Raw genomic sequence first — 26,942 nt, forward strand, 5'->3', positions numbered from 1 at the left:
ATGGAGTCCTGGATAGGAGATGCTTGCAGGGCCCCAGTGGCTGGCTGTGAGGAGGGGGCTTACCATTAAACCTTTAAAATGTGTGATTCTGAGGGAAGGACTTGCTGCCCATTTGAATCTGGGGTGGGATACGGCATCCAGGTCAGACAAACCAAGACCCAGGTGGGTGTAGACCCAGGGTCTTAGGGGCTCCCATATCGACTTTGCCTGGGACTGGGCAGGAGGCCCAGCTCCCAGCAGTAGCCCTGCCAGGCCTCAAGTTCCTGGCTGGAGAAGGCAGCTGGGGTCTGAGGAACCGGGTGAGTGGTGCACCCTACACAAGCCCCGCACCCCACGGGCCCCCCTCCCTTCTACACAGAATCTCCACCCACCCTGCCCTCCCCCCCACCCCCACGAATCAGAATCAGGGTTGGTCTTCCCTGCCAAAAGCCCGGAGACAGAGGAAGCTGCATTTTGCTTTATTTGTTATGTTCATCCTGCCTTTTTGCCAAGGATACAGGAGGTGGGGGTGAGTCGGGGGATGCAGTGAAGGGGTGGGAGTGGGCACCCCTGGGTGGACGCCCAGCAGCGCAGGGCCACCCTGAGAGGCCTGGGAAAAGAGCGGGTACGCGGGAGCCGGGTGGCTGAGGACCCCTCTTCTGGAGGTTAAGGCAGTTTGCGCCAGGAACCGCGGGAGGTAGCAGGGAATTAGAGATGCAGATGAGGTAGTGGGGGCAGAGTCCGAAGGCCCCGTGCTCTCCGGCAGCCGGTTATTCTAACCATTTCGGCTGCGCTCAGGTGTGGTCTCCTTCTCGGTGTTCCAGACCTTTCGCACAGAAAAGTGCATTCCTTTTGTGGTGTGTCTTTGTGTGCGGACCAAATATTTCCGATCACCTCTTTTTCTTAATGGTGGGAGTAACCGAGCGAGCGGGCCAAGGAAGCCCCGGATCTGGAGTACGAACCCCACTTTTTGTTCCTGGCCGCTGGGCAGCCGGGACTAGAGGTGGTGAGGGGGTGCGGCGGTTGGAAGGAGGAGAAAGAAACGTGGCCCAGGGCGCTCGAGCGGAGCACTCCCTGGGTGTCCGTCGCTGCGGGTGTGCAGACACACGTGTGTGGTTGTTGTTTGGTTTTATATAACAAATTGCTCGGGGTCCGCGAGGTGGCAGGCGGCGGAGAGCCGAGCGCGAGCCGGGGCCGCCGGGGAGAGGCGGCGGCCGGGCGCAGTCCTGGCGAGAGGGAAGGGCGGAGGGTGGGCGCCTCGGAGCCGGGCAGATCTACAGATTTTACCGCGCTCTCCGGCGTGTCCAGAGGAAGACACGAACACTTCGCGCCTCTGCTGTCTGCTGGTCGGAACGGAATTACCTCCCCCCATTTCCCTCTCCCGGTCGTGAAGTCCCCTGCCCTCGAAGCTGTCATTGTCCAGCAATCGACACCCCAATTTTTCAGGCTAGAGAAGTAAAAACACAGTAGCCCCAAGAGAAAGCCCTCCTTCTCCTGAAATGCCAAAATGAAGTGGCCGGCGGAGAGTCGGCCGCGGCGAGCGCTGGGGCTCGGGGCTGGCCAGGGGCCTCTAGAGATGCGCGGCGGTGAGGCGGCGGGCGACAAACCGGGGGCGCTGGGAGGCTAGGGGAGAGTGGAACCGGTGCCCCACGTGCACCCCTTCTGCCCCCAAAACGCGAGGGCCTGTTGTTCACGTGGGTGAATCCCGCACTGCTGACTCTTTTCCTGGCTGCGGTGGCCGCTCCCTTCCCTGGGCGTCCCGGAGGCTTCAGCGGTGCGGCCTGAGGCACCCCCAGGACGAGAGCCTGGGGTGAGGCGCCGCTAGCCGCTTCCTACGACAGTGGTGCTGCTGGGGCGGGACAGACGGCCTGTGGCCGCGGAGACCCGCTGGAGCACCTCCATCCCTTCCCTTCTCTCGCGGCTCCACCTGTCCCCCAGGCCCCCAAAACCAGGAAGGAGGGAGAGCTCGGAGGGGCCCCCTTCCTCCAGGGTGACTCGCATTCCTTTCAACTGGCCCTCAAGGGGAAATCTTTCTCCCCTATCCAACCCCGGGGCTCCCCCCATGGCCAACCCTCTGACATGTGCATTGTTAAACTCGAAAACAGAAATCCCCTGTCGTCTCCCTCCCCCTCCCCCTTTCCGCTACACCCTTACCTACCCAATTTTTATCTCGCTACCATCAGGGTTTTTCTCTACGGGGGAGAAAAGGGTATCGGCAGAGGGAGGGCCAGGATCCCTTGAAGCTGGAGGGCCCGGCCAAGCGGTAGGGGCAGATTGGGAGGGGGTAATCTCCGAGGGCATCTCCTCTCCGACGTCTCTCGCCGCTCCTCCTGGCCCGAGCGGGTTTCCTTCCGAGTTTTAACCGGTGATAGATGAATAAGCGGAAAAAAAAAAAAAAAAAGTAAATCAAACCACATACCACCCCCAAAGTGCTGGCTCATTTTCCAGGGCAGGTAGACCCTGGGCCTGGGCGGGTGGGCGTGGGAGCCGGGAGGGTCTGGGCGCGTGCCGAGAGCGCTCTTCGCCCGAGTTCCCGCGGGTTTCCCCCTTGTCGTTTCCACCGATAGCATCTTCCCTTTGCCTGTGAATTTTGGGGTCCCCTTTATTCTGCGTCCCCCCCACCAAGTTCCCTGCTCGCTGTATTTCCTTTGAACAGAACAGTCAGCACTGCCCACTTCTCTCTCAGCTTGTGATTCCGCTCTCCACTTTCTGCATTTCAGCTCATGCGGGAAAGAGAAAGGGGGCTTGGGTGGGAACTGCAGAGATATCGTAGAATATGTGTGTAGCCTGCGCTGTCCCGGGACGCCGCGCCCGAGCGGGCTCCCCCGCCGTTTCGCTCGCGCAGCCGGGGCCTGGCGGTGGCGCCTCCGGCCGTGTCCCCGGCGTAACCCTCTCGCCCGGCTGCCGGCGAGCTGTTTATACAGCTTTACCTGTGCTATTCTCGTATCCAGTAAAAATCCTCGCCCGGCCACGGTAACATAATCCGAGGGCCGAGGCAGAGGAGGGGGTAGCGAGGCTGGCTCGGTGGAGAGGGAGGTGTGTACGCGCCAGAAGGGGGTTCTCTCCTTTGCCCCTCCTCCCCCAATGGGAAAGGAAATTGGGACAGTTCGGGTGATCGAGGTGGGGGACCCAGGGCTAAGGAGGAAGGAGGCCGGTTTCCACGTCCCTGTTCTCTCTGCTTTTCTTCCTCTAACAGGCACTGGGGACCCGCGCGGTGGCCGCAGCTCGGACGCGTGCTGCCTGCAGGCGCGGCGGTTCCGGGGGCGCCCCTCAGGGCTAGCGAGGCCCAGGACGGGTTTCCCCCCGTCCAGGACCAGGACCAGGACCAGGACCTAGTTGCCCTCACCCCGCTTTCAGCTTGCCTCTTGAGACCTCCCACACCTAAGACAAAACCGGCAAGGCAGGGATCCGACACTTAACCAGGTCTTCCCTTCCGGGCCAGCCACTTCTTCCAGAGCGCCCTAGTCCCGGCCGCAGCCGGCGCATGGAATCGAATTAAACGCCTCTTGGCGCTTATTGTCTCTCGCTAATTGCTCCAACAATGGCCACTATAAAAATGGAGACATCCAATTAAAGGCCCCGCCGGGCCGCGCTCGGCTCCCGGCGACGAACTGGCTGCCGGCCTGAGGCTTGCAGACCGCCCGCGCGCGAACCGGGCTGGTGCGGGGCGCCGGCGCAGGCCTCGGCACCTCTGGCCTCCACTTCCTCCCCAGACGCACAGCGACCGCGACCGGTTCACACCATTTTTAATGACCGATCGCAGCCAAGGAAGATTGATCGGGCTGGAATGGGAAGGGACTTCTCCTCCTCCAGCCCCAGCTCGCCAGAGCCTCGGGGCCGCGCTCCAATTTCTGGCCTTTGCTGTGGCTCTGCGCCCTCCCCGCCCCCAGCCCCGCAGGTCCCTGGCTTCACTTCTGTCTTTAACTGCGCGGCCGGGTCCGCCCAGGCCGGCGCCGCGGCTCCGGTGGGAGGGACGCGGCGGCGCGGCCCGGCTCCGCTTCTTTCTCCCGCCTGCAAATATTTGCTGCCTCTCTGGAAATCCGACTATTTCGCGCGCGCTCCGCTTGCAAAGTCCTTAAGTAAACACGCTCAAATGACCGCCCCAGGCGGCCGAGGCACGCTCTCTCCCCCCTGCGCGGGATTAGTAACTTTATGACTTCGACCCCGAGGCTCGGCTTTTCTGGTTACCCTCGGCGGGCAGCGCGCGGGCGCCCGGGGCCGCTCTCCCGGCACCTCGGCCCCGCGGAGCTCGCCTCGACGCGCCTGTCGCCAGGCTCGGGTGGGTGACGCTGGCCGCGTGGATCTCCGCTCTCTGGGTCCTGAGACCCCAGGGGTGAGCCTGGGGGTACGCTCCTCCCCTCTGCACCGCGGGCTCCGGTTCCTTTGCGGGACTGGGTTCCCCACTTGCATCCGAAGAGAGCTTCTGAGCTCCGGGGAGGGCGGGTGGGAGGGACCTGAACAGGGGGGCATGTGTTTGGGGTGTGTGTGTGTGGGTCCCAGCTTACCCCAACCCAGGAGAGAAAGTAAGGCTCCATTTCTTACCCTTTCCCCAAGAGGGCACACACACCCCGCTCAACGTGACGCCTGAAGCAGCCACCTCGAGGCCTGGCGTTTCAGATAGGCCAACCCGCTCCCGCCGCCCCACGCACAGCCCAGGTACCAGCTCCGGGCGGCGGGGGATGGGCGGTGGCTGCGCTGTCGCCTGCTCGGCTCCGGGATGCTTGCCCCCAGGGTCCCAGGCATCCAGACCTCGGCCAGCCCCTTACCCTGGTGAGGGAGGCCTCGCGCTCTGCAGGAGCCCGGGGCCCTGCAGCGGTGGTGGCGGCGGCGGCGGCGGCGGCGGCGGCGGCAGCATCCTCCCAGGTCTCCACCTCTCTTCCTCCACCGGAGCTCCGCCGGCCGCTCCCGGGGAGAAGAGGGGACTCGCTAGACCAGGCCCAGCCCGGGGTCCTGGCTAGGGGTGCCTTCAGGTCTGTAGGAGGGCGCTGAGGCATCTCCACAGGAGGCCAGGATTAGCTTTGCGAGCTAAGGCTGAGGGGGGCTCAGGACCACCTTTCCCCCCTTTCGCCGGGCCTCGAGCCCCCTCCCCTCCCCCGCCCTCCTTCGGAGGAGGAAGCCCGGCCTGCATTCGCCGGCAAGGCGGGTCAGGCCGGCGCCTGGCCTGGTCCAGACCCCCGCAGCCAGGCTCTCCGCCTCAGGCCACGCGCCGCAGCCTCTCTCCGGCCTGGCTCCCTTCCCCCTTCCTTCCCCCTGGGTCCCGGGGCCGACCTCGGCCCTCCCTCCCCAGTATCCCCCTCCTCTCCTTTTCCCTCCCCCCCTGCTCTGTGCTCCTGGCTCTGGGGCTGGGCCCGTGACGTCAAACCCAGTGTGGCGTCGGCGAGACTGGCCGGCGCGGGCCATCAAAAGAGCAACGTCCTCTTTCCCAATTACCCACTGTCAGTCCGGGAACAGGGGCGGACCGGCTGGGAATTAAATGTTAAATACCCCCTACAGGCTGGCTCTATTACACGGGGCATCCAGCCACAGCCCCCCACGCTTCCCTGCCACTTCCAAACCACCCAGACCAAGAGGGGCTTCAAGATCTTTTATTTTTCCAAGGGTTGGGGGTGAATCTTGAGCTTACTGCAGCCTGACTCGGCGCTTGCGATTTAATTAAAATGAATAATGCCCCCCCCAAAAAGTTTTGTCTGTTATCAGAGAGGCGCCGCTACACCGGAAGGCCTCCTTCTCATAGATATTTTTCTCTTTGTCTTTTAAAATCGGTCTTAGCCTCGGGAGTTAACATTTTCAAGTCCTGGCGTCAGCAGTTTCTCTCTCGGAGGATGGGTCCCTTTTACTTCCCGGGCTTTCAGTTCTCGGCGTAGAGGACCAAAGAGCTACGTTTGGGATTTTCCGCGTGGCTTTGAACTGGGGTCCGGCTAGTGTTGCCTGGTCTTAGACCGACGCGCAAAGATGCTCTTTTCATTTTTTTCGCCTCTGCTGCCATCCTTAATCTTAATCTCGGGGATTTTAGCAAAAATGTGTACGCGTTCGTCTGTCCTTGTTTATGGAGCGGTTTCCGGTGAATGTTAGAAACTAAATAATTAAAAGGTTTGCAGAGCGCCGTGAGCAGGAGGAGAGGCTGGCAGCTTGACTCGCCCTAGAGAGACGTGGTCGGAATGAAGGAAAATCGATGCTCTTTTACTGGGCCGCCCTAATAAACAAGGACTAAATGGGCTCAGGAGAAACATGGGGGAGGGGGGTTAATTTAGGGATTTTCTTCCTGTACCGTATCTAGAAATTCAACCCTGGTTTCTAACGAACATAAGATTTAAGAAGACGGAGACTCAAGAGAAGCTCCAATTCCAAGTTGGGAAAACCCACGTTTCCACCATTTCTTCCAAATAAAATTTACTAGTCTTTCTACGAGAATTGTATATTAAAGCAGGACACACACCCCACACCAAGTAAGGCTGAGTGTTGATGTTTTTCCTTCACCGCACGAAAAGAATCCTCTAGAACTTACTTTTAGGAACGGTCTCTTCTATGTCGACTTTTTTGTGTGTGTATTTGTAGGGAATTTTTATGGGGCAGAGAAGCGAAGAGGGAATAATGCCTTCAAATAAAACCCCAAATCAAGCTCTTAGTACCGTCCGTGGGAAAGCCTGCGGGAGAACCCACACTCTGTCCTCGCACACATTGCCCTGGGGTGAGCCACGGGTGGAAGCTGAGTCTTCGCTTCCCGCCTGTCTCTTGCACACCCGGGCCGCGTTCTGGGGCCAGCCGGCTGCAGGAGCCTGAGCGCCGCTAGGGGATGCAGTGGCTCAAAGCACCGAGAGAGGCCGGGGAGGTTGGAGCCCGCGGGGCCGACCAATCGCGGCCCGGCCGCAGCCTCTCGCGCTGATTGGCCCCTTCCAGGCCACGCCCCGTGCGCCCCGCCCCCCCCCCCCCCCTCGCGGGGCCGTGTCTGAGACCCGCTCCCTCCGCTCAGGGCTGCGGGGTCTGATCCGGCGAGTCCCGCGTTCTGCGGGACCCGGGGGAGGCCGCCGCTGCCCTGCCCGGCGGCCGGGGTGGGGGTCGGAGGAGGGGGCTGGGGAAAAACGCCGGGAGCGGGAGTTAAGTAGGGCCCTGGGCGGGGAGAAGGGAAAAAGTTGGGTAACCGGAGTGAAGACCCGAGCGCTTTTCTCCCCACCCGCTCTCTCTGTGCTGGGGGAGACAGAGCCTCTCGCCCCCTCTCCTTTTCATCCATCACTATTGTCACTCAAGTCAAAAAGCACACATTGATTACAAATATTAGGTCTGGAAAGGACAGCTGCAACAGCTGAAACATTCGAGAGGCTTATTAACGCAAGAGGCTGGGAGAATGTTGACCACGACCACCAAAGTATCACCGACATTTCAATCAAAGACAGATTTTTTTTTTTGCCCAATTTCTCAATCCCTAGGTGAGAGAGGCACATCTCCAAGTACTATGACATTACATTTTTTTTTCCTGATCACTTTTACTTGCACAGAGACCCCACATCAATAAACTACCCCATACCCTGGATTGAATGCAAAAAATGTTTGCTCATTTTAAAAGTCTGAAAAAGAAAGGCCGCCTGTAGAAATAAACTTTATGAATGGGGCAGGCCGGTTTCCTCGGCACGGAATAACCTACCGAGCCGGAATGAATTGGCAGGAGCTGGAGCCACATTTAAAGGGCCAGAGCGCGAATTCCCTCCGGCCCGCCCCCTCCGCCCCGAACCCGGGTGCGCCTCGCCCACCCGCCCCGCTGCCCCTCCGCCCTGGCCGCCCTCCGCGGCGCCCCTTTCCGGTCAGTGGAGGGGCGGGAGGAGAGGCGGGGGTGGGGGGGGCGGTGAAGTCCTGAGCGGGTTTGGGTTGCAGTTTCCTTGTGCTGGTGATCCTGTCCCCTCCTCGCCAGAGCCAGGCTCCTCCCCCGTCGGCGCGGATGACACTAGAACCTCCTTAAGTTCCGTCGCGCCACAGCTGTCTGCGAACACTGAGCTGCCTGGCGCCGTCTTGATACTTTCAGAAAGAATGCATTCCCTGTAAAAAAAAAAAAAAAAAAAAAAAAAAAACTGAGAGAGGGAGAGAGAGAGAGAGAGAGAGAGAGGAAAAAAGAGAGAGACGGAGAGAGCGCGAGACAGAGCGAGCCACGCAATCTGACCGGGCAGTTTCTGCTCTCCCAGGTCACACGCCTCCTCCTCCTCCTCTCTGCTCCTCGCTACCCAGGTTGGTACTGGCGACTTTTTTTTTTTTTTTTTTAAGTTTGATTTGTTTTCTCTCTCCATTTGGGAGGACTTTAAAACATTGAAAACTCAACCCTCCTCTTTTGGAGAGTTTCTGGAGGCTGGAAAGTAGGTCCTGGGACCTGGGTCCCTGGAGGGAGGGAGTTGTCGTCCAAGTTGGAACCGCTCAGTCAGTCCCGGGTTCCCGGGAGAGCCGGGCTGCTGGGGATGTATTTGGGAGTCATTCAGTCCCCCGCTGCCTCCCGGTTTTCCGACCTCCGGAGGGGGCGTGCGCGTGTGTGTGCGTCGTGTGTGCGTGTCCCGGGGGCGCGGGCGCGGGGCCGGGCGGCTCGGGGGGAGGTGGTGCCACTTCATAAACTTAGGTGCTAAGTACTTAGGACCTCATCCAGGTCTCCCCTTCTCTCCTTTGCAGGTGACCCGGGAGAGACTCAGTCTTGGAGCCGTCGAGTAGCCCCCGGTGCAGAGGAGCCTCACTTGCAGAATTCCAGCCAGTCTTCGCCCCCCTTTTACAATTTGGTCCCCCTTTATACTCCCATACGTAATTTTTGGAATTTCTTTTTTCTTTCTCTTCTTTTCGCTAAACTACCCCGCAAAGATTAAAAAAAAAAAAAAAATCTCATTTGCTCACCTTTCCTTCCTAGCTTTCCCATTTCCCAACTGAAAACAAATCTTTAAACGACCCCCACCCCTCCGACGGCAGGAGCACCTGCAGAGCCTCGTAGCCCCCGACCTCCCAGCCCGACCGCCCTCCCTCTCAGCGCGCGGGTTCCGGGCCCGGCGAGAGGGCGAGAGCGCAGCCGGGGCCATGGAGGTGACGGCGGACCAGCCGCGCTGGGTGAGCCACCACCACCCCGCGGTCCTCAACGGGCAGCATCCGGACACGCACCACCCGGGCCTCGGCCACTCCTACATGGACCCGGCGCAGTACCCCCTGCCGGAGGAGGTGGATGTACTTTTTAACATTGACGGTCAAGGCAACCACGTCCCGTCCTACTATGGAAACTCGGTGAGGGCCACCGTGCAGAGGTACCCTCCGACCCACCACGGTGAGTCCGCCCCGGGTGCGGGGACCTCCGTCCAACTGTCCCGGCTCTCTCGGGTCGGAGAGGCAGGGAGGGACCAGGGGGTGGGGATACCCGGCCAAAGCCCCCAAGTGCCGTTGCTGCTTCATTAAAAGAAACAACAACAACAAAAAAACTGGGGCCCGGAAATGGGCGAGGAAGGCGTCTCGATCGTCGCGAGAGTCTGTTTTTCAAAACAGTCGCAGCAGGCGCCTCTGCGCCACTGCGGTCCCCGGGGCCTGGCGCTCACCTGGCGGGCGCCGCGCTGCAGCCCTCTCTCCCCGCGCGGCCGCTGGTTCGGGGGCCTCGGAGATCCCGGGCGCCGGGAGCCGAGCCTCTGCCTCCACCGGCCACCGCTCCCCCGACCGGGCATCCGGTGCCGGCCAAACCTGGCTGGGGCTGGGTTCTTTCTAGGGGCTTCGCTCCCCCGGTTATCCCGTGGTTCTCTCTCTGGGGCTTCTGCCGGCGTGCCTCGGTATGTTTCTCCGGCACATTTCCAGAAAGGCCCGAGAAACGTATTTATTCCCACCGCTGTGTTTCGGCCTTTCCCCAAAGTTAGTGCATTTGGTTTTTAGGCACATCTCCTACCTCTAGGCTCTGAGGAAGGGAAGTCTGGTGCTTGACCGGGTTTTGGTGGAAAGACTCCCGTCTTAAGTTTGAGACATTTGGGGTTTCCTAGATTCCCGGCTGCACGGAATTTTCCTCCGTCTACACTTTTTGGTTGTCTCATTGCCTGCTCCCTGCAACTCTTGCCTTGCTCTCTCCTTCGGCCCTACAACAGACCCATTAGGCTCCCAAAGAAGATCTGGGATCCATCAGGGTTTCCTTTTATGGAGGAGCGATTCCAGTTGCTTTTTCTTTTCTTTCTTTCTTTCTTTTTTTTTTTTCTTTCTCTTTCACCTTGAGGAGTTCAGGAGAGTTCTGAAATGGTAGAGAGAAACCCAGCTCTATGTAGTTGGGGGGAAAAAGCTCTTAAGGCTTTCCATCTGTAAGCGTGTTCCCAAAGAAGAAATTGCAACATTTCAGGCGGAGGAACTGTGAGGCGATCTCAGTTGAGGTCTGCCCTGGTTCCCCGACTTAGATCCCGGGTTTGGGGCCGATGACAGAGCCCCTAGGGCAGCAGGCGTTCTCCTCCCTGCTGTCACCAGGTTTCAAACAATTGTTTCTGCGGATGGGGCGCTCTTTGCCCTTGTTCTGTGCAGATCAGCAGTTAAGTGGAAATGCGGTAGATGCAGCCTTAATATTATTTACTATACTACTTCCTGCATAATGTGAAGCTTGACCCTTGGTGTTCGGAGAGCTCTCCTTCCCCCTCGACTCCCCTCCCCTTCCTTTCTCTTAAGATTTTAGTTTCGGTATTGTTCTTAATGGTTAAATAGAATGTCAAATGCTGAGACAGGTACTGGATTAAAAGATCAATAAGTATGTGGATTTGTACTTGCCGTTTAAACTTACCCCTCTCAGAGCCTCTTCTGGTCTGAGTTACAGCTGCCTTAAAACTCTGCATTTCAAACGACAGCTCTATTTACTCTGTGTGTGAGTGAAATAGACACAGAAACTGGAATTTTGTGTCTCAGGGGCTCAGGTGAAAATTCACATATTGCACTGGTGGAATCATAACTCTGGGGGCATATGGGCCTGTTTTATTTTTTTCCAGTAGGATTTGGGAGGGTGAGAACGGCAGATAAAAGTGCCATCCTAGAGTCCAGCCTTGGAAACTTTCTCCGACAGCCTGAGCAGTTCACTTCCCTGCAAATCCCATTCCAGGCCTGGCCAAATACGAGCAAGCAGTGAAGTGGGGTTACGTGCAAGTAACCCTAAAATGCTCCCTCTCCTCTCTTCCAAGCCCTCTCCCTGCTCTGGGCGTGGGGAGCTGGCTCTGCAGCTGGGCCTCTCTTAGGGTCCGTGTGTTCTCCTGGTTTTGAGCGGTTGTATGGCTGGGCTCACCCCTTCAGGCCTCATCCTTCCCAGCCCACCCTCTTATCAGGCTGCCTGGGATTAGGTCTGGGCTGGGGGCCGCTGGGCCATTGAAGGAAACCAATAAATCAAGTCAGGTTCCAGAGAGGGACCTCAGGGCTGTGATTCAGAAAGTGTATCTGGAGAGGCCAAGGAAGCCAGGGCCCTTCTCGCTCCATGACAGCACCTCTTGGGTGTCAGACACAGGCCCTTAATTCCCTGGATTTGATGGGACATTGGTGGGGAGATAGGGGTGAAGGGGGTGTGCTGGCCCAGGTACTGCCGGGGCCCCCAGGATCAGGGAGTGTGAGGTCCGGTCTGTGTGGGGATTGTCTTGCCAGGGAGGCGGGGGTGGAGGGCGAGGATGCCCAGGTGCCTGAAGGCCTCTGGGGGCTACTCTCACTCGCCTGTCTCTCTCCCGGGCCTTCCCCTTTACCCACGCAGGGAGCCAGGTGTGCCGGCCGCCTCTGCTGCACGGATCCCTGCCCTGGCTGGACGGCGGCAAGGCGCTGGGCGGCCACCACACCGCTTCGCCCTGGAACCTCAGCCCCTTCTCCAAGACGTCCATCCACCACGGCTCCCCGGGGCCCCTGTCGGTGTACCCCCCAGCCTCGTCCTCGTCCCTGTCGGCGGGCCACTCCAGCCCGCACCTCTTCACCTTTCCGCCCACCCCGCCGAAGGACGTCTCCCCGGACCCGTCCCTGTCCACCCCGGGCTCAGCCGGCTCGGGCCGCCAGGACGAGAAGGAGTGCATCAAGTACCAGGTGCCTCTGCCCGACAGCATGAAGCTCGAGTCGGCGCATCCCCGCAGCAGCATGACCACCCTGGGAGGGGCGGCGGCCTCAGCCCACCACCCCATCACCACCTACCCGCCCTACGTTCCCGAGTACAGCTCCGGACTCTTCCCACCCAGCAGCCTGCTCGGGGGCTCCCCCACCGGCTTCGGATGCAAGTCGAGGCCCAAGGCCAGATCCAGCACAGGTAGGAACCTTCTCTCCCCTCGAGACCTTTCCCCTCGTCCCCTTCCCTGCTCCAAAATCCGGGACAGGGACTAGAGTGTGCCCTCCGGCCCCTCCCGGGAGCTGGGTGGCCGTTCAGACCCTTCGAGATTTAATATCTTCCCATTCTTCCAGCGGGGAAAGAATGAGGTGTGTCCTATCTCATTCCTGTCTTCAGAGCAGAGGGCAAGTGAGATCTGATTGAAAAGCCAACCCCAAGAGCTGGGGAAGGAAAAAGACAAACAAAAACAGACCCCCCATCTCCTGCCTGTCCTGCCAAGGAACTTTAGGGTGCTGGCAGTAACCTTTAGTCAGTTTCCAAGCGCAAATGGAAGGGGAGGGAATAAATCTTTAGTGTTTAATGCTAAAACGAAACCTCCTGAAACCCAAACAAACACAGGTCCCTCCTCTGACCCCCCTGGCCTCTATGTCCTGACTGTTCCCCTCCGCTCCGCTCAGAGGGGGTCATACAGTCACCAGAGGACAGCCCTTTACACAGACATGTACAAATAAAGCGTGTGTATATTTTTCGCCGGGGGCGGGACCGTGGCAAAGATAGGACACACATTCTCTGCGTGGAAGAGAAGTCTCCCATCCTCACTTCTGGGTAGAGAGGTGGGCTCTGCCCTGGGGAGGCAGTTCAATGGAAGTCAGAAGGGCTAGTTACCTGCAGTATCTTCTAGTGCTGGGAGCTCAGGCAGGGGAAGGAAGTCATCTTACGACCTACTTCCCGACTGATCTGAAGCTAGAGGGGTTAGGAAGGATGGAAAAAGATTCCCCAGGTGTGTCTCTGCTTCCTCTGCCCATCCTCTCTCAGAAAAGCACACCCCAGCTAAAAGCGAGCAGCATTTTTATTCTCTTGGTGTAGAGGCTGGCATGAAAAGAAACAGTAAAGCCCACACAAAGTATTTATGCTTTAAAAATAAAATCACCACCACCAATGTCGAAGCAGCTGAATCAGAGTCGGGGAGTCTCTGAGATGAGATTTCACTGTATTTTTTGAGGTGGTTTTTGGGGAAGATTGTCGTGTCTCCTTGGGGGTGTCCATTTCAGGGTGGGCGTCTCCGTCCTGGTCTGTCCCAACTGGCTACCCTCTGCCCTCTCTCTGTAGAGACTCTGTATACACAGAAGTGGTGGAAATCACTTGTCTTTGCTGGATGAGACAACCAACCAGTCTTGAAACAGAGCCTGCAAAACCCGGGTTTAGAAAACTTCCGAGGGAGGGCTCTGGGTGCCCAGTGACCATGAGATCAGTTTCCAGGGTTTTTTTCCAGGGTGACATTCACTCCGACTGCCTGGGCAGGACTGTCTCTATTTAGTTGATATGTTTTAGCTAATCCAATTATTTTCAGACTGCTGCACGCGACAGTTGCATTGTTTATCCCGAGCCAGGAACTTTAATAGAGCCCGGATGCGGTTAGGCTGACAGAAAACTCAGACCTGCGTGTTCATTACATGAAAGTCGGCAGATGGAGAGGGAGGTAGGCTCGCTGGTGGAGCCGAAGAGAAAGCAAGGGGAAGGGAGAACAGGGCAGGAAAGTGGCCTGGCTGCCTCGGCGAGCGGAGGGTCCCCGGGAAGCGGGGTACAGATCTGCTCACAAAAGCGGGGGCGGGGTGCAGGGGGCTCGATCCAGGCTCCGAGGCTGATGGCAGTAAGAGAACAACCTGTCCATTTTGAAGTCGGGGTGGGATTTTTTTGGGGAAGTTCTCTTTTCTGGTAGGGCTGAAAAGTTGGGGGCCAGATTGTGGTCTCTGAGGCTGGGGTGGTGGTTTGTGTAGGGAGGGGACAGAGTGACTTTTCCAAATGCCTCTCGTCCTCTGCCCTCATTTCCGCATTTGATCTCTCCCCCTCCGTCCACACCTTCTGCCTTCGGGTTTGTCTGGCTTTTCTGTCTCTTCCCTGGAGACTGGGACATTTGGGGAGGGGTGAGGGCGAGGGCTGCGGTTTCCCTAAACCAGAACCAGGGGTACCTATATAGCTATTTTCTTTTATTTTTTTGGAGAGGAGAGGAGCCAGTTTAAATTTGGGTCTTGACTTCCTCCTCCTTATTCCTTTCTCACAGTCAAAAAAACCCAGAGCAGCACACCTGGGCGGCGAGGGAGCTGGGACTTTCGGGAACGTGGAGCGTGCGGGGCAAGTGTTGAGGCTCCGTGAAGAGGGTGGAAGGAGTGGGAATTCCTGAGAAGGGGATTCTCTTGGTTTTAGTGGTTGCTGGTTGCTTTTCTTTTTTTTTTCTTTAACCTCTTCTTTGCTATCGTCTGAAGGAGGAGCCCAGAGAAGGGAGGGTTGTCGCATTTTGGAGAAACGGTTGAGCTGTGGTTTAGAGCACCTATTGCTTTTTTAACGCCCGGGCTGTCCGGGCTGAGATGTGTCTTTGCAAACAAGACACCAAGCCTTTTGTGTGTGTGTGTGTGGGGGGGGACCATTTCTTAGCTCCCCCCTCCCTCCGCGGTGGGCATCCAGCTCCGCCTTTTTCTCTGCAGCCTCCCCTACTCCTTCAGTCCAGCCTCAGTTTCAGGATTTCAGTCGGAGGCCAAGGGGTGTTTGAAAATGGCTGTTGAGGGTTAGGAGGCCTCCCGGCGCTGTGGTTGTCACCTAAGAGCGAGGTGTCTGTCTGAGCAGCTCACAGCAGGCGGTGAGCGAGGAGAAAGAAAGCAGGAGACAGTCAGGGCCTCCATTAGGAAAACTGGTTGTTTGCTGAAGTCACAGATGAGAGGCAACAAGGAGAGGAAAAAAATAAAATAAAATAAGAAAAAGCCACGCAAGGCAATCGCAAACTTGCCGAGTGAATCAAGACAGAAAATTGCTCTAATGTGCAATTGCTGGAGAGGCAACTGTTGCTGGCTTTCAAGGTCCCTCGGAAAAGGAAGCTGTTATCCTCCCCACTGGCTGACAAAGGAAAGGAAATCAGACTAATCGTGTCAGGCAGGGAGATCCCCCGGCCCAGGTGCCCAGGAGCGGGGCAGTCCAGCCCGAGCTGCTGGGGATGGAGGGGATTTGGAGCCCGAGAAACCCCCCAGAGGTCTGGGACAAAACGGCTGGGAGCCCGAGGCCCCTGTCTGCGCAGGATGGGGAGCGTGCCAGGCCAGGCCAGTGTCCCCAGAAGAGGCTGACGTAGCGCCCACCGGGGGCACAAGGACTGCAGGGCCCTGGCTATGCCTGCGGCCACACCTCCTCACCCACTCGCCCTCTCCTCCTCCCCGTGCCTCTCCCACCTTCAGCAGCCCCACCCCGCAGGCTTTTGACCCCAAAGGAGAGGAATCTGGATGTGATTCAGCCCAGAGCCTACTCAGAGCTGCTGGGTGCCTAGCAAATGCTCCTGGCCCATGAGGGCCACGTTTCTGTGGATAATCTCGGGGGTTCTTGGAAGGCTCTCTGTAGACCCCGGGTTAAGAACCTTTTGGAATTTGGAGCAAGAAATTGAAATCTCTCAACTCCTTAACATTTTTTTTTTTTTTTTTTTGACAGCCTGTCCCTGGAGAAAAGCCCAGGCTCAGGGGTGTAAATTCCCTGCCACCCTCATACTTGGTCTGGGGGTTTCCTAAATCTGAGCAGGTCCCGGGGCCCTGGGCTGGCCTTGCCCTCCTCGTGGGGAGTCAAGATTCCCAAGCGTCCTGCCTGCGGGTTCCCTTCCTCCACCCTTCCTCCCTTCTTCCTGGTAGTTTGGGGTCAGCTGATTAACCTCCTAAAACAACTGGTAGGGGCTCATCTTTCTCTCCTACCATCCCCAAGGCCCTTCCCTGCACCCTAAAGACCCTTTCCTGACTCCTCTTCTTGGGGGCACCAGCTCTGGTGAAGCCACTGGCCCTGCAGGGTCGGGGGCTCCTCCTGGGTCCCTCTCGGTTGGCAGTGAAGCTGGTGCGTCCTTGCCAGGAGAACGAGGCCCCCCAGGAGCGGGGCAAGTTCTCCCAGCAACCGTCCTGCTCTTCTTCCTCCCGAGGAAGTTGAGAACTCTCTGAGCGAACTCCCCTCCTCCTAAAATGGTATCTGGAGGGATTCTCTCCCAGGGCTTTCCCTCTGGAGGTGGGTCCCGTCACTCTCCAGCCCCTGGAGTGAGTGCTGTTTCAACCCGGCCTGGCCGGTTTTTTGTTGATTTTGTTTGTTTGTTTTTTTTGGAAAAAGAGCAACTGCAGGCAAGTCTTGGTTAATGAGCCAACCCAAGGGCCTCCCCACTGCCCTCCCCCCATAAACCGGCCTCTTCTCCTGATCTTCTCCTCCCTCTGCCCCTCCCAACACGCCCCCTCGCTCTGTTTCCCTCCCTCCCCATCTCCAGCTTCCTTGCCTTCAGGATTGCTCTGCGTTTCCCTCCAACCTTCAGACTGGGGTCTCAGTGGCTGGAAAACCACAGAAAACCTTGGTTTTTTCTAGAGAGTAAAAAAGATGATGGGGGACTGAATGAGTGGACCCTGCTGGGTCTTCATCTATTCCTTGCCCGCCAGGGACATTTACAGTTTTATTGGAAGTAAAATCTAAGGCCCTCGGTGCTAGAATCAATCAGCCGATTGATCCATCTGTTCATCTGTTGATTATCTGTTTCTCTATCTACCTATCGATGAATCTCTCCTTTGGCCCCATCCTAATCTTCATTATTTAATCAATCCGCATAGACAGACCTGGTGATGATAATGGGTCATCTTGGTTTTCCTCTGAGGGAAGCGAATGGAATGTTGTGCTTTCGCCATCGTCTGGGGCTCAGGGTTTTCTCAGGGAACTGTTTCAAGTTGAAATTCGCCTTCCTCCTTGGCTCTGCCTGACCTTCCCCATCAAGTCAGGCAGGCCCAGGACGAGGTTCTGCTGCTACTGATTCCTGCGCTGTTTCTTGGGCTGGGAGGGGTGTGTGTGTGTGTGTGTGTGTGTGTGTGTGTACACGGGGAATGGTTAGGCCATGAAAGGGTCACACAGTAACTCTTTTCAACTCAGGAGCCACCTTCAAGGGAGCTGGGAAAGTTCCCCAAAAGAGGAAAAAAGAGATAGAGAAAAAGTTCTCCATTTAACTTTCATTCCCTAGTTCTGCTGGCAGCTTTTCTGTGTGTTTTCCTTCCATAAGTGACTTATGTGTGATCTTGTTTCCAGAAGGCAGGGAGTGTGTGAACTGTGGAGCAACGTCTACCCCACTGTGGCGTCGAGATGGAACAGGGCATTACCTGTGCAATGCCTGTGGGCTCTACCACAAGATGAACGGACAGAACCGGCCCCTCATCAAACCCAAGCGCAGGCTGGTGAGTTGTCCTTGGGAAGCACTGGCCCAACACTCTCCATTTTGTGTCTTTAACTTCCTCTCTTCAGGAAGAAGAGCTTTCTGCTGGAAATTGGCAGGACGGCTCAAAATCAGCTTGCTTGGGATAGTTTTTTTTTTTTTTCTTCTTTGTTTTCTTTTTTTCAAATTAGATATACAGAAAGGTCCACCCCCCTTCCGCCTTTCTCCCTCTCCATGGTTCTTAAGTCACTTATCACATTTTTCAGGATGCTGACTTCTGGGTTATCAAATCTTAAATGTCTTCACTGATAGAATGATTGCTTTAACAGGACCAGGGTGACTGATTTAAGATGCATTGATAGTCACGGTTTCACAGAGGAATTTAGTACGGGGATGGAGTGTCCCAGGTGCCACCCAGAACTTGTTTCTGAAGTCATACAAGTGGGCTCCTAAGAAGTAATTACAGTCTCAGGGTTGCCTTAGTGCCACGGATGAGATCTCATGTGCCAGGGCTAATTAACTGAATTTCACAAACAGCAGCCATTGGACTTAATGGAGTTTTTTCTTCTTCCTTGGTCTGAAGAATTGAGGAATTGCCACAGGTAATTCCTGTGGGGAAAACTGTGTGATTCCTGTCCTGCTTCTTGGTTTCCCCTAGTGTCTGGTCTTATTTTCCCTTTGAACTCCTGCTGGTCGGGTGATAGTTTCCTCTCTCCCCCCTCTTTGTCCCCTTCTTAAACCTCTTGACCCCTAGGAATACTTGAGAAAACCTGGCACTGGCAAGCATTTATAAGGAAAACTAGCCTGAGAGGTTCATTTGCAAACTTGTCTTTGGAATCTCAGGCCAGATTGAATAGCAAGTGTATGTAACAGACAAATAAAAGCAGGCTTGGCAAATGATAACTGTAACCACAGTCAAGAGATCAAAATGCTTTTTGTGGTGATTCACCAAGTAGAGAGGGGAGGAGGGGAATTTCCCCATGCAAATTAATGGATGAAGCAGCATCCCTCAGATTCTAAGGTGGACCCTTCCCAAATTCTCTGCATTCTTTTTAAAGAATTATTTGTCTTCTCCATCAGATTTTAGTGCAAATCAACACCTTTCACATCCTCTTCAGAAAAAGGAAAATCTTTCTAGGGATGGCAGTGCCCACATGACTTTAATTTTTGGCAATCCTAGGTCTCTAGGCTTTATTCTTTCTCATCTTTGCCCCCTTCTCCAGCTCTCTCAACCTTCCCCCGACTTGTCCCCATGCTCTTTGGTACTTTTTTTTTTTTCCTTTCTCTCATGTGCAAAGCTAACTTCCTAGGAAAAAGCTGCCGGATATCTGAGCTCTGGAGATAACTCATAAACAACAACTCAGCTTCCCCAACCTAAACATCAAGATGTTTGAACGTATCAGAACAAGACGTGTTTGAAAAAAAAAATGGCTGGAGGTGTTAGCACAGAATGAATATGATCGCACCACAAAAGAATGTTCTGAATCACTCAAAACCTGGTCTTAGGAAAAAAAAAAAGAGAAAAAAAGAAAAGAAAAGAGAAACAAAAGAAAGAAAACTAACAACAAAAAACTTCTTGTTAAAATAAGTCATGGTACCATTATAATTGGACTTTTTTTTTTTTTTTTTTTTTTAAGGTAAAAGTAAAGAAGGAGAAAGAGAGCAGTAAAGTGTCAGACCCCGTAGTTGTCTGGTTGATGAGCAAGAATACATTTGACATTTTCTTGGGGTTTCTTCTGTCTGGGTAGATTGTACAGGAGGGCTGGACTTGCATTTTGCATAATTTTGTCTTCATTCACCTTTCATAAGAAATCTCTAGAACTCTGAGTAATAATTACTTTTAATTCTAGAGTTCCTTTGCTGTCACATGTGAAGCTGCCTTCTCTTTCTTACTCACCTCTTCTGGGTGTTTTTTTATTTTTAGTTCCATAGAATTCACATGCTCCAGAGAAACACTCGGGGCCCATTCAGGATATATATACTTATATTTTTAGCCCATAGACATATTTGACTTCTGAATACCTAGAACTTTCTTTTTGTTCTTTCCTATATTTCCTGTCCCTCCTTCCCTGCTCTGTCTCTCCAGTTTGCTCCTTTTGCTCTGCACATTTGCAGACTTGCTGAAGACCACCCCGCCCGCCCCCTCTGTGTAGTTAGTTCTTCTATAGATGCATATCTAACACTGAATAAACTCGTGCAGGAAATAGAAGGGAAGACCCATAGAATTTTTTTCCTAGTGTTGCAAGATTTTCATAAGTCTCACAACTAGCTTGCTTTATTAATATACTTTGTCTTCTGCTAGTGACCCAAACAGTGTGACTTTTAGAGGTTCTGTATAAATTCTCATAAAGTGAAAGCCTGTTTGGATTCATGTTACCTTCAATACACTGCAAAGGGCTGCACCATGAGCATGGTTATTTGGAACTCTTATTTTATCAGTTGGTATTATGCACTTGTACCATCCCTTCCCAGTTGTTGGGCTGGGAAATCCGGTACTTGAGTAGATATTAGTCTGTTATATCCAAGTATTTCTTTTAAAGGGGGAAAACCAGTCCAGGGCTATAATAATAATCACATGATAATGTAATTGTCAAAATCCTTAAGCACCGATTTCATATATCATTTTCCTCCCAAGAGTACACAAGAGCAACAGTTAAGTCTTAAATTATCATGTTTCATAAAGGCAGGTGGACCAGAGGCATATGGGATAAGAGACAGCACTCTTGGACTGCGGTGAATTATTTTCCAAATGGACAACTCAAAAGTAGAACCTTCTCAGTTATGAGGGAGAAGGGCTGTTTTTCCTTTCTAGTTCCTCAGAACACAGAAACTAAGAATTACTAAAAACAAACAAACAAACGGAAAAAGCTACAGCTCTGCTATTTAAACCTGTGGGAAGGGGCAGCATCTCTGTGGAACAATTGAGTAGCTTTGAAAGGAAAGGAATCAGCTTGGTTCGTTCAGAATTGCCGCTGGGTTTTCAATATCTGACCTCTTCGGGTGTTTGGCCCAACTTCTTGCTGGATAAAATACTGATGGAAAAGCACGCCCTGATCCCTGTTCTTTTGTTCCGTGCTTTCATAACCATGCCAGAATTTTCTTTTTTTTTTTTAATTTTATTTATTTATTTATTTATTGATTGATTTATTGATTTATTGATTTATGGCTGTGTTGGGTCTTCGTTTCTGTGCAAGGGCTTTCTCCAGTTGCGACAAGCGGGGGCCACTCTTCATCGCGGTGCGCGGGCCTCTCATTATCGTGGCCTCTCTTGTTGCAGAGCACAGGCTTCAGCCGCGCAGGCTCAGTAGTTGTGGCTCACGGGCCCAGTTGCTCTGCAGCATGTGGGATCCTCCCAGACCAGGGACCGAACCCGTGTCCCCTGCATTGGCAGGCAGACTCTCAACCACTGCGCCACCAGGGAAACCCCAGAATTTTCTTGATCACAGATAAAGACCAGCTGAATTCTTACTCCTTCTCTTGTCTTTGATAATATTTTTAAGTCCCAGGGACCGAAATAATTTTGCAGTTGAAATTTTCTTTTTATGTTGCAAGGGGATGTGAGGAGATGAGAGATACATGGTTACAAGTGACCCAACCTCATTTCCTTTCAAAAGTTTTTGAGCTGAAGTTTTCTTTTTTAACGTATGGACATAGGAAACAGTCCCCTTATACATTTAAGTGTGTCAAAAAGCGCAAGAAAAATCTCCCTTTTAAATGAAATGAAGGCAGTGACACAATCAAATAATGAAAATTCAGCTTGGGGCTGACACCTGACCTGTAACCATTTTGCTCTGTGAACAGCAGATAGGAAGCACCTACTTTCAAGAGGGTGAAATGAAATGAAGTTAGGAGCGGGGCCAGTGTTCCCGGTGGATTGCAAAATTCCTTGTTCCTCTCAGTTCGTCTCACTAACTGAAAGCCACCTAAAGGGGATGAAGATGGCTGTCCCCACGAGTGATCAAATCTGAAAACGTGGGCCGTGCACATTTAGGATGCCTGCAGATTGGCTGGGGTCTTGTTTCCTTAGGATGTCTGGCTTGGTGCTTTCTCCGTGGCCCATCCCGTGTGTGCCAGCCACACATGCGCAGACGTTCTCTCATTCTGTCAGCACTCTGCCCTCCTTATCATCCAGCGTTTCTTTTTTTTTTTTTTTTTCCTAATGTAAGGGCTTGGGTGCTCTTATAGCTACTTTATTTATTTATTTATTTATTTATTTTTGACTGTGTTGGGTCTTCGGTTCGTGCGAGGGCTTTCTCTAGTTGCGGCAAGCGGGGGCCACTCCTCATCGCGGTGCGGGGACCGCTCTTCATCGCGGTGCGCGGGCCTTTCACTATCGCGGCCCCTCCCGTTGCGGGGCACAGGCTCCAGACACGCAGGCTCAGTAGTTGTGGCTCACGGGCCCAGCTGCTCCGTGGCATGTGGGATCTTCCCAGACCAGGGCTCGAACCCGTGTCCCCTGCATTAGCAGGCAGATTCTCAACCACTGTGCCACCAGGGAAGCCCCCAGCGTTTCTTTATTTGGGATCTAGAAAGCGCTTTTGATGCTTGGGTTTGTTCTTTCTTGGCTGTTGGTCTATTGTGATGACCAGTATCCTTGTTGAGAACTGCTTTTCTGGGCAGTTGCTCTTGAAAAAGACCTTCTTTAGGCCTGGCGAAGGAAGCCACTGAGAGCCTGGTACCCAAACCAGTCTGGTTAATTCAAAATTGCTACCCATAAAAATGAAACATCTGGCAAACTTTGTGGGGGAGGGAGGGGGGCTCGTTATGTCGGTGAGGTGGTGTCTGCTTTCTCATCCTCCCGAATCCTTCCCCAGGGGACAGCGGGCTCTGTGCTGACCACCGGACTATGGTCTGACCTGCTCCTATGCCAGTGGATTGGCTGTATTTTTCTTCTTGATGCAGCTTCTGGGGATCTTTATTACTTTCATGTGGGCCACTTGCTAGTTTTGATTTCAATGATAATTTTTTTTAAGTCGGTCTCCGTAGTTCTGCAAACCCATTTAACATTTGTTTTGATTTTTATCCTCCCCTCTCTTCCCGCTCCCCAGTCAGCAGCAAGAAGGGCAGGTACGTCCTGTGCAAACTGTCAAACCACAACTACGACTCTCTGGAGAAGAAATGCCAATGGAGACCCTGTCTGCAATGCCTGCGGGCTGTACTACAAGCTGCACAATGTAAGTGTCCCGGGCACCACCCCCGCCCCGACCCCGAATGGCCCCCTTCGGATGATGCCCTGTGCACAGCTTCCCCCTTCCCTGGTCCCCTTTCTGATTTTTTTAAAAAAAATTTTATTGGAGTATAGTTGATTTACAATGTTGTGTTAGTTTCAGGTGTACAGCAAAAGTTCAGTTATACATATATTATATCTATTCTTTTTCAGATTCTTTATCCATCTAAGTTGTTACAGAATACTGAGTAGAGTTCCCTGTGCTCTACAGTAGGTCCTTGTTGGTTATCCATTTGAATCGCCCAATGACAAGGCTCAGAAAAGGCATTGCAATAGGACCCAGTGTAGGAAAGGACTCGGCACAGCGTAGCCTTGCTGAGATTGAAGGCTTTAAAGCAGATGACCCAGCCCCTTCGTTTGTATTGGAAACAGTACGCGTGGTGGGCCTGGTCTGGGTTTTTAAGGGGAGAAAAATCTTTCTCTTGGAAAAACCAAAGTCACCAGTCATATTTTGATGTTTCCTTGACTTTTAAACATTTTGCAAAAAAAAAAAAAAAAAAAATAGAGAATGAGCCAGAGAGTGAAGAGAAAGGTAAATAGGATTGTAATGCACGGCGCAAGAGTTCAGGACGATTCAGTTACTGAGGGGTAAAGAGACTTGGTGAATTTTAAAAGGATTCTCTGAATAAAAGATACGAGATGAAATGGCTGAGAGATTTCATCTGCTGACTTTGTCCTCACCAGGAGAACTCTTGCAAAGCAGCCGACGGAGGTTATCCTTACCAGGGAAAAGAATGCTTTTCTCCTTCTAGATCACGTTAGCAGAATGATAATTGTCAGTCAGTCACATGGGTTTGGCTGTGTCATTTTTAATCTTTCAATTTGGGGGTCCTCCCATTTTGCAATATGTTTACCTTTAAAAAAAAATTTCAGCTACATTTTTTTTTTTTTTCCCTGCAGCAACTCTGGCTGACAGGCCATGACCCTTATGAGGCCAGAAGTTTATGTTGATCCCAGAGAAAGAATTTTCTCTCTGTCTGTATGTCTCTGTCTGTCTTTCCCTGTCTCTCTCACATCATCTCTCTGGCTCTGTCTGGTTCTCCTGAAGTCTCTTGACCAGTCTGATTTTGGTAATGTCTGGGAGTGAATGGGGAAAGGCGGAGGGCTTTGCTCAGAACCATTCTGGCAGTCAACGCATCTTACCCAGAAACACCTGGGAATTGGGGAGGAAGCTTTTTTGGTTAGAGTTTTTGAATCACAGGAGAACTTCCCAGGGTGACCCCAGCAATCTAGTCCTTTTGTGCTTCTTGGGAATGAGTTGATTTGTTTCCCGGGGACCCCCGTAACACTAACCTCCCTGCCCGTATGCCGTCCGCTCTCGAGAGGAGGGGCCCGGCGCTGACGGAACTGGGGTCTTACTACAATCCATCGCTTCTCTCCCACACATCCTCAGACTGTGGTCTGTGTACATTCATCAGCAATGAAACCCCAGACCCGTTTTCACTTTGGGGAGTTTCCTTGCTCACTGCCGTGGAGAGAAGCAGATTTGTGATTAAAATCTGGAAGATTTGGGGCCTTAGGGTTTATGAGCTACCCAGTGGTTGGTACAGCCGATAAAATGATTTTGGGGTTGTAATGTATGGTTTTGCAAAGAACTTTCATGTTACTTGATTACATTTGAGCCTCAAAGAGTCCCATGATGTAGACAGGGCAGAAATTATTTTTATTTCCCTTTTACTTGAAGAAATGATGACTCAGAGAAGTAAGGAACATGGCTGATGAAGGAGAAGGGCCAGGATGGATTTCTGAATTGCGAAAGGCCTTGCAGGGAGATCAGTAACCTCAGGACTAATAGGGAGGAGAGGAGAGTAAGCACCTTCTCATTTTAGAATATACCAAAGTTCTGTTCAAAGTAATGAATTGCGTGTGTATATATACTTCTTTCCTGTTTCCACAGAAGTATAGGAATTATGAGAAATGAACCAGCTGTAAATTTCTTTGACTACCCAGCCACAGTGAGATAGGTTGTCAGTTGTGTCCAATCTAAAAAAATATCTATTTCTGAAGAATACGAATTTCTCATTAAATCAAAGACAGGTCAAGGAACCTTCTTCACTCCTCACTCCCACCCTATTCTTTTATTTATTTATTTATTTATTTATTTATTTATTTATTTTTGACTGTGTTGGGTCTTCGTTTCTGTGTGAGGGCTTTCTCCAGTTGCGGCAAGCAGGGGCCAGTCTTCATCACGGTGCGCGGGCCTCTCACTATCGCGGCCTCTCTTGTTGCGGAGCACAGGCTCCAGACGCGCAGGCTCAGTAATTGTGGCTCACGGGGCCTAGTTGCTCTGCGGCATGTGAGATCTTCCCAGACCAGGGCTCGAACCCATGTCCCCTTCATTGGCAGGCAGATTCTCAACCACTGTGCCACCAGGGAAGCCCCCACCCTATTCTTAATTAGCTCCCGACTTCACGGTCGGGCCCCAGTGGCTGGGAGGTAGAAGCGTGCTCATCCACCAGAGTGGTTCTTCTGCCTTCTTTGGTTTAGTAAGAATTCACAGAAGGAGGTGGCTTTGTTGTGTATTTAACAATAAGAGATAATAATCTATTAACATTCTCCTCTTGTTGTGTTTTGTTCTGCCCATCGAGATACCATGCACGACCTAAGTTAGTTCCTGTCTTCTTATCTAGGTGTGTAGATAACTACCTATCTCAGTATCAGTGTTGGGACTAGTTATCTGGCTTTGTGTGGCTATCTGTGTAACTAGATATTATATTTAGATACCTGGCTCTGTATATCTAGATATCAGCGTAAAGAGCCGTGTGTCTAGGCAGTATCTTGGGGGAGATTCGATGTGACAGTAGATTCCTATCGCCTCTGTAGCTGCATCTTTATCTTGATTATGACTTTGAGGAAGGAACCCTGAGATGTTCTTTGGGCAACGACCTTTTAGGTCCTCTATCGTCACTCACGTGGCCTTCCTGCACAAGGGGGAAAGCAGGTGTCAGTCCCACGGAGTGGTTCTGTACCCGTCTCCAGGTGACCAGCTCAGGCCCAGGAAGCTGTGGGTTTGCTGCTCCCAGTAGCGTTGTCGGAGCCTGGCCTTCTTGGCTGCTAGATTCTCTGTTCCTTAACTATCTCCTTCTAGCTTTTGGAGCAAACAGGCAGATCCTAGAGCCGTGAAATCTCCTCTTCCTCCACCCTTGAGGACCCTGGAGGAAGGAGTTGTTTGTTCCCCAAGGAGTCAGGAGCGACTGAGACCCTGACCTTCCCTCTTTGAGTCCCTTTGCCCATTTCCCCAGAAACATGGCCAGATGTGCCGTTGGTTTGCTCTGCGGGGCAGATGGCCGCTATTGAGGTCAATCTGATTCTGACTCCTCGTGGGGAATGATCTCAGTTTGCTTTGTCAAATCCCCTCTCTTGATTCTTCTCCCCACCCCCCTAAAACAAATGTGTATTCAAAACAAAACACATGAGGCTTATCAGAAAGAGAGTGATGGTCTGCTGCCCCGGAGACGGAAGACTAGCGCTTGCCTCTGTCTCTTTACTCAACTTCAGGCCTGGTCTTTGATTTTTAGGAGGAGAGTACTTTCAGGCTAGCACAGGGCTTTGTACCCCATAAGTGGATATTAAATTCTTGTGGATTGGTTGTTTCGCTGTTTGTCTAGTAAAAAGTGGATAGTCAGGACCAGGTAGAAATTGCAACTTTCAATCATCACAGTTGCTGTGGCCTGGGCAGGAGCTTATGTTTTGGAAAGACACTTTGTCTTAAATTATGACCCCAGAACTTATACATTTCAGGGGAAGATTTTACAGCACCTCTTGTTTCAAAAAGTTCGTTAGAAGAGAGACAACCAGACATTACTTTGAAGAGGGAAGCAGTCCTAGCTTCTCAAGGCAGAGACAAACGCTTAAGATCGGTTGCCTTGCAGTACTTGCAAAGTCCTAACACAGATTTTGGACCAGTAGACAAGATATTATTTCCCCCTTGAAAATCCCTCTGTTGCCTCCATGCTCATGAAATAGTCTAAGGTCATTCTAATGGAAGAAGACAAGTTATTATATTTTATTTTATTTTTAAAATTTATTTATTTATTTATTTATTTTTGGCTGTGTTGGGTCTTCGTTTCTGTGCGAGGGCTTTCTCTAGTTGCGGCAAGCGGGGGCCACTCTTCATCGCGGTGCACGGGCCTCTCACTGTCGCGGCCTCTCTTGTTGCGGAGCACAGGCTCCAGACGCGCAGGCTCAGTAATTGTGGCTCACGGGCCCAGTTGCTCCGTGGCATGTGGGATCTTCCCAGACCAGGGCTCGAACCCGTGTCCCCTGCATTAGCAGGCAGATTCTCAACCACT

General features: G+C 53.0%; 2 protein-coding genes across 9 annotated transcripts in view; one reads left to right on the forward strand and one right to left on the reverse strand.

The window, feature by feature from the left end:
- The window catches only part of GATA3 (GATA binding protein 3), a 29,526-nt gene that overhangs the window by 1,356 nt on the left and 1,228 nt on the right, over positions 1–26,942 (forward strand). Inside the window, exons 1-5 of one of the 5 annotated variants that reach the window (XM_082450577.1) lie at positions 8,006–8,193; positions 8,623–9,256; positions 11,672–12,208; positions 17,300–17,445; positions 22,472–22,597. In XM_082450577.1, the coding sequence (XP_082306703.1) occupies positions 9,016–9,256; positions 11,672–12,208; positions 17,300–17,445; positions 22,472–22,597 (1,050 nt within the window). In that variant the 5' untranslated portion in view covers positions 8,006–8,193; positions 8,623–9,015. Of the gene's footprint in view, positions 1–8,005; positions 8,194–8,295; positions 8,319–8,368; positions 8,502–8,622; positions 9,257–11,671; positions 12,209–17,299; positions 17,446–22,471; positions 22,598–26,942 lie in introns of those variants that run through there. The other 4 variants (XM_082450581.1, XM_082450580.1, XM_082450579.1 and 1 more) reach the window with 4 other exon arrangements.
- On the reverse strand, positions 443–6,973 carry LOC309655441 (uncharacterized protein). Of its 4 annotated transcripts, none has more exons than XM_082450591.1 (4): positions 4,746–6,973; positions 4,168–4,433; positions 2,138–2,327; positions 443–1,760 (listed from the first exon to the last, which is right to left on the reverse strand). In XM_082450591.1, exons 1-4 carry the CDS (start codon positions 4,832–4,834, stop codon positions 1,748–1,750), a joined length of 558 nt encoding a protein of 185 aa, XP_082306717.1. In that variant the 5' UTR covers positions 4,835–6,973; the 3' UTR covers positions 443–1,747. The 4 variants fall into 4 exon arrangements, with proteins under 4 accessions (XP_082306717.1, XP_082306716.1, XP_082306715.1 ...); XM_082450590.1 differs by having other exon boundaries at positions 443–1,828; XM_082450589.1 differs by having other exon boundaries at positions 443–1,906.

Source organism: Balaenoptera physalus (assembly GCF_965194825.1).
Source record: "Balaenoptera physalus genome assembly, chromosome: 2".
In the NCBI taxonomy this organism is placed as follows: domain Eukaryota; kingdom Metazoa; phylum Chordata; class Mammalia; order Artiodactyla; family Balaenopteridae; genus Balaenoptera; species Balaenoptera physalus.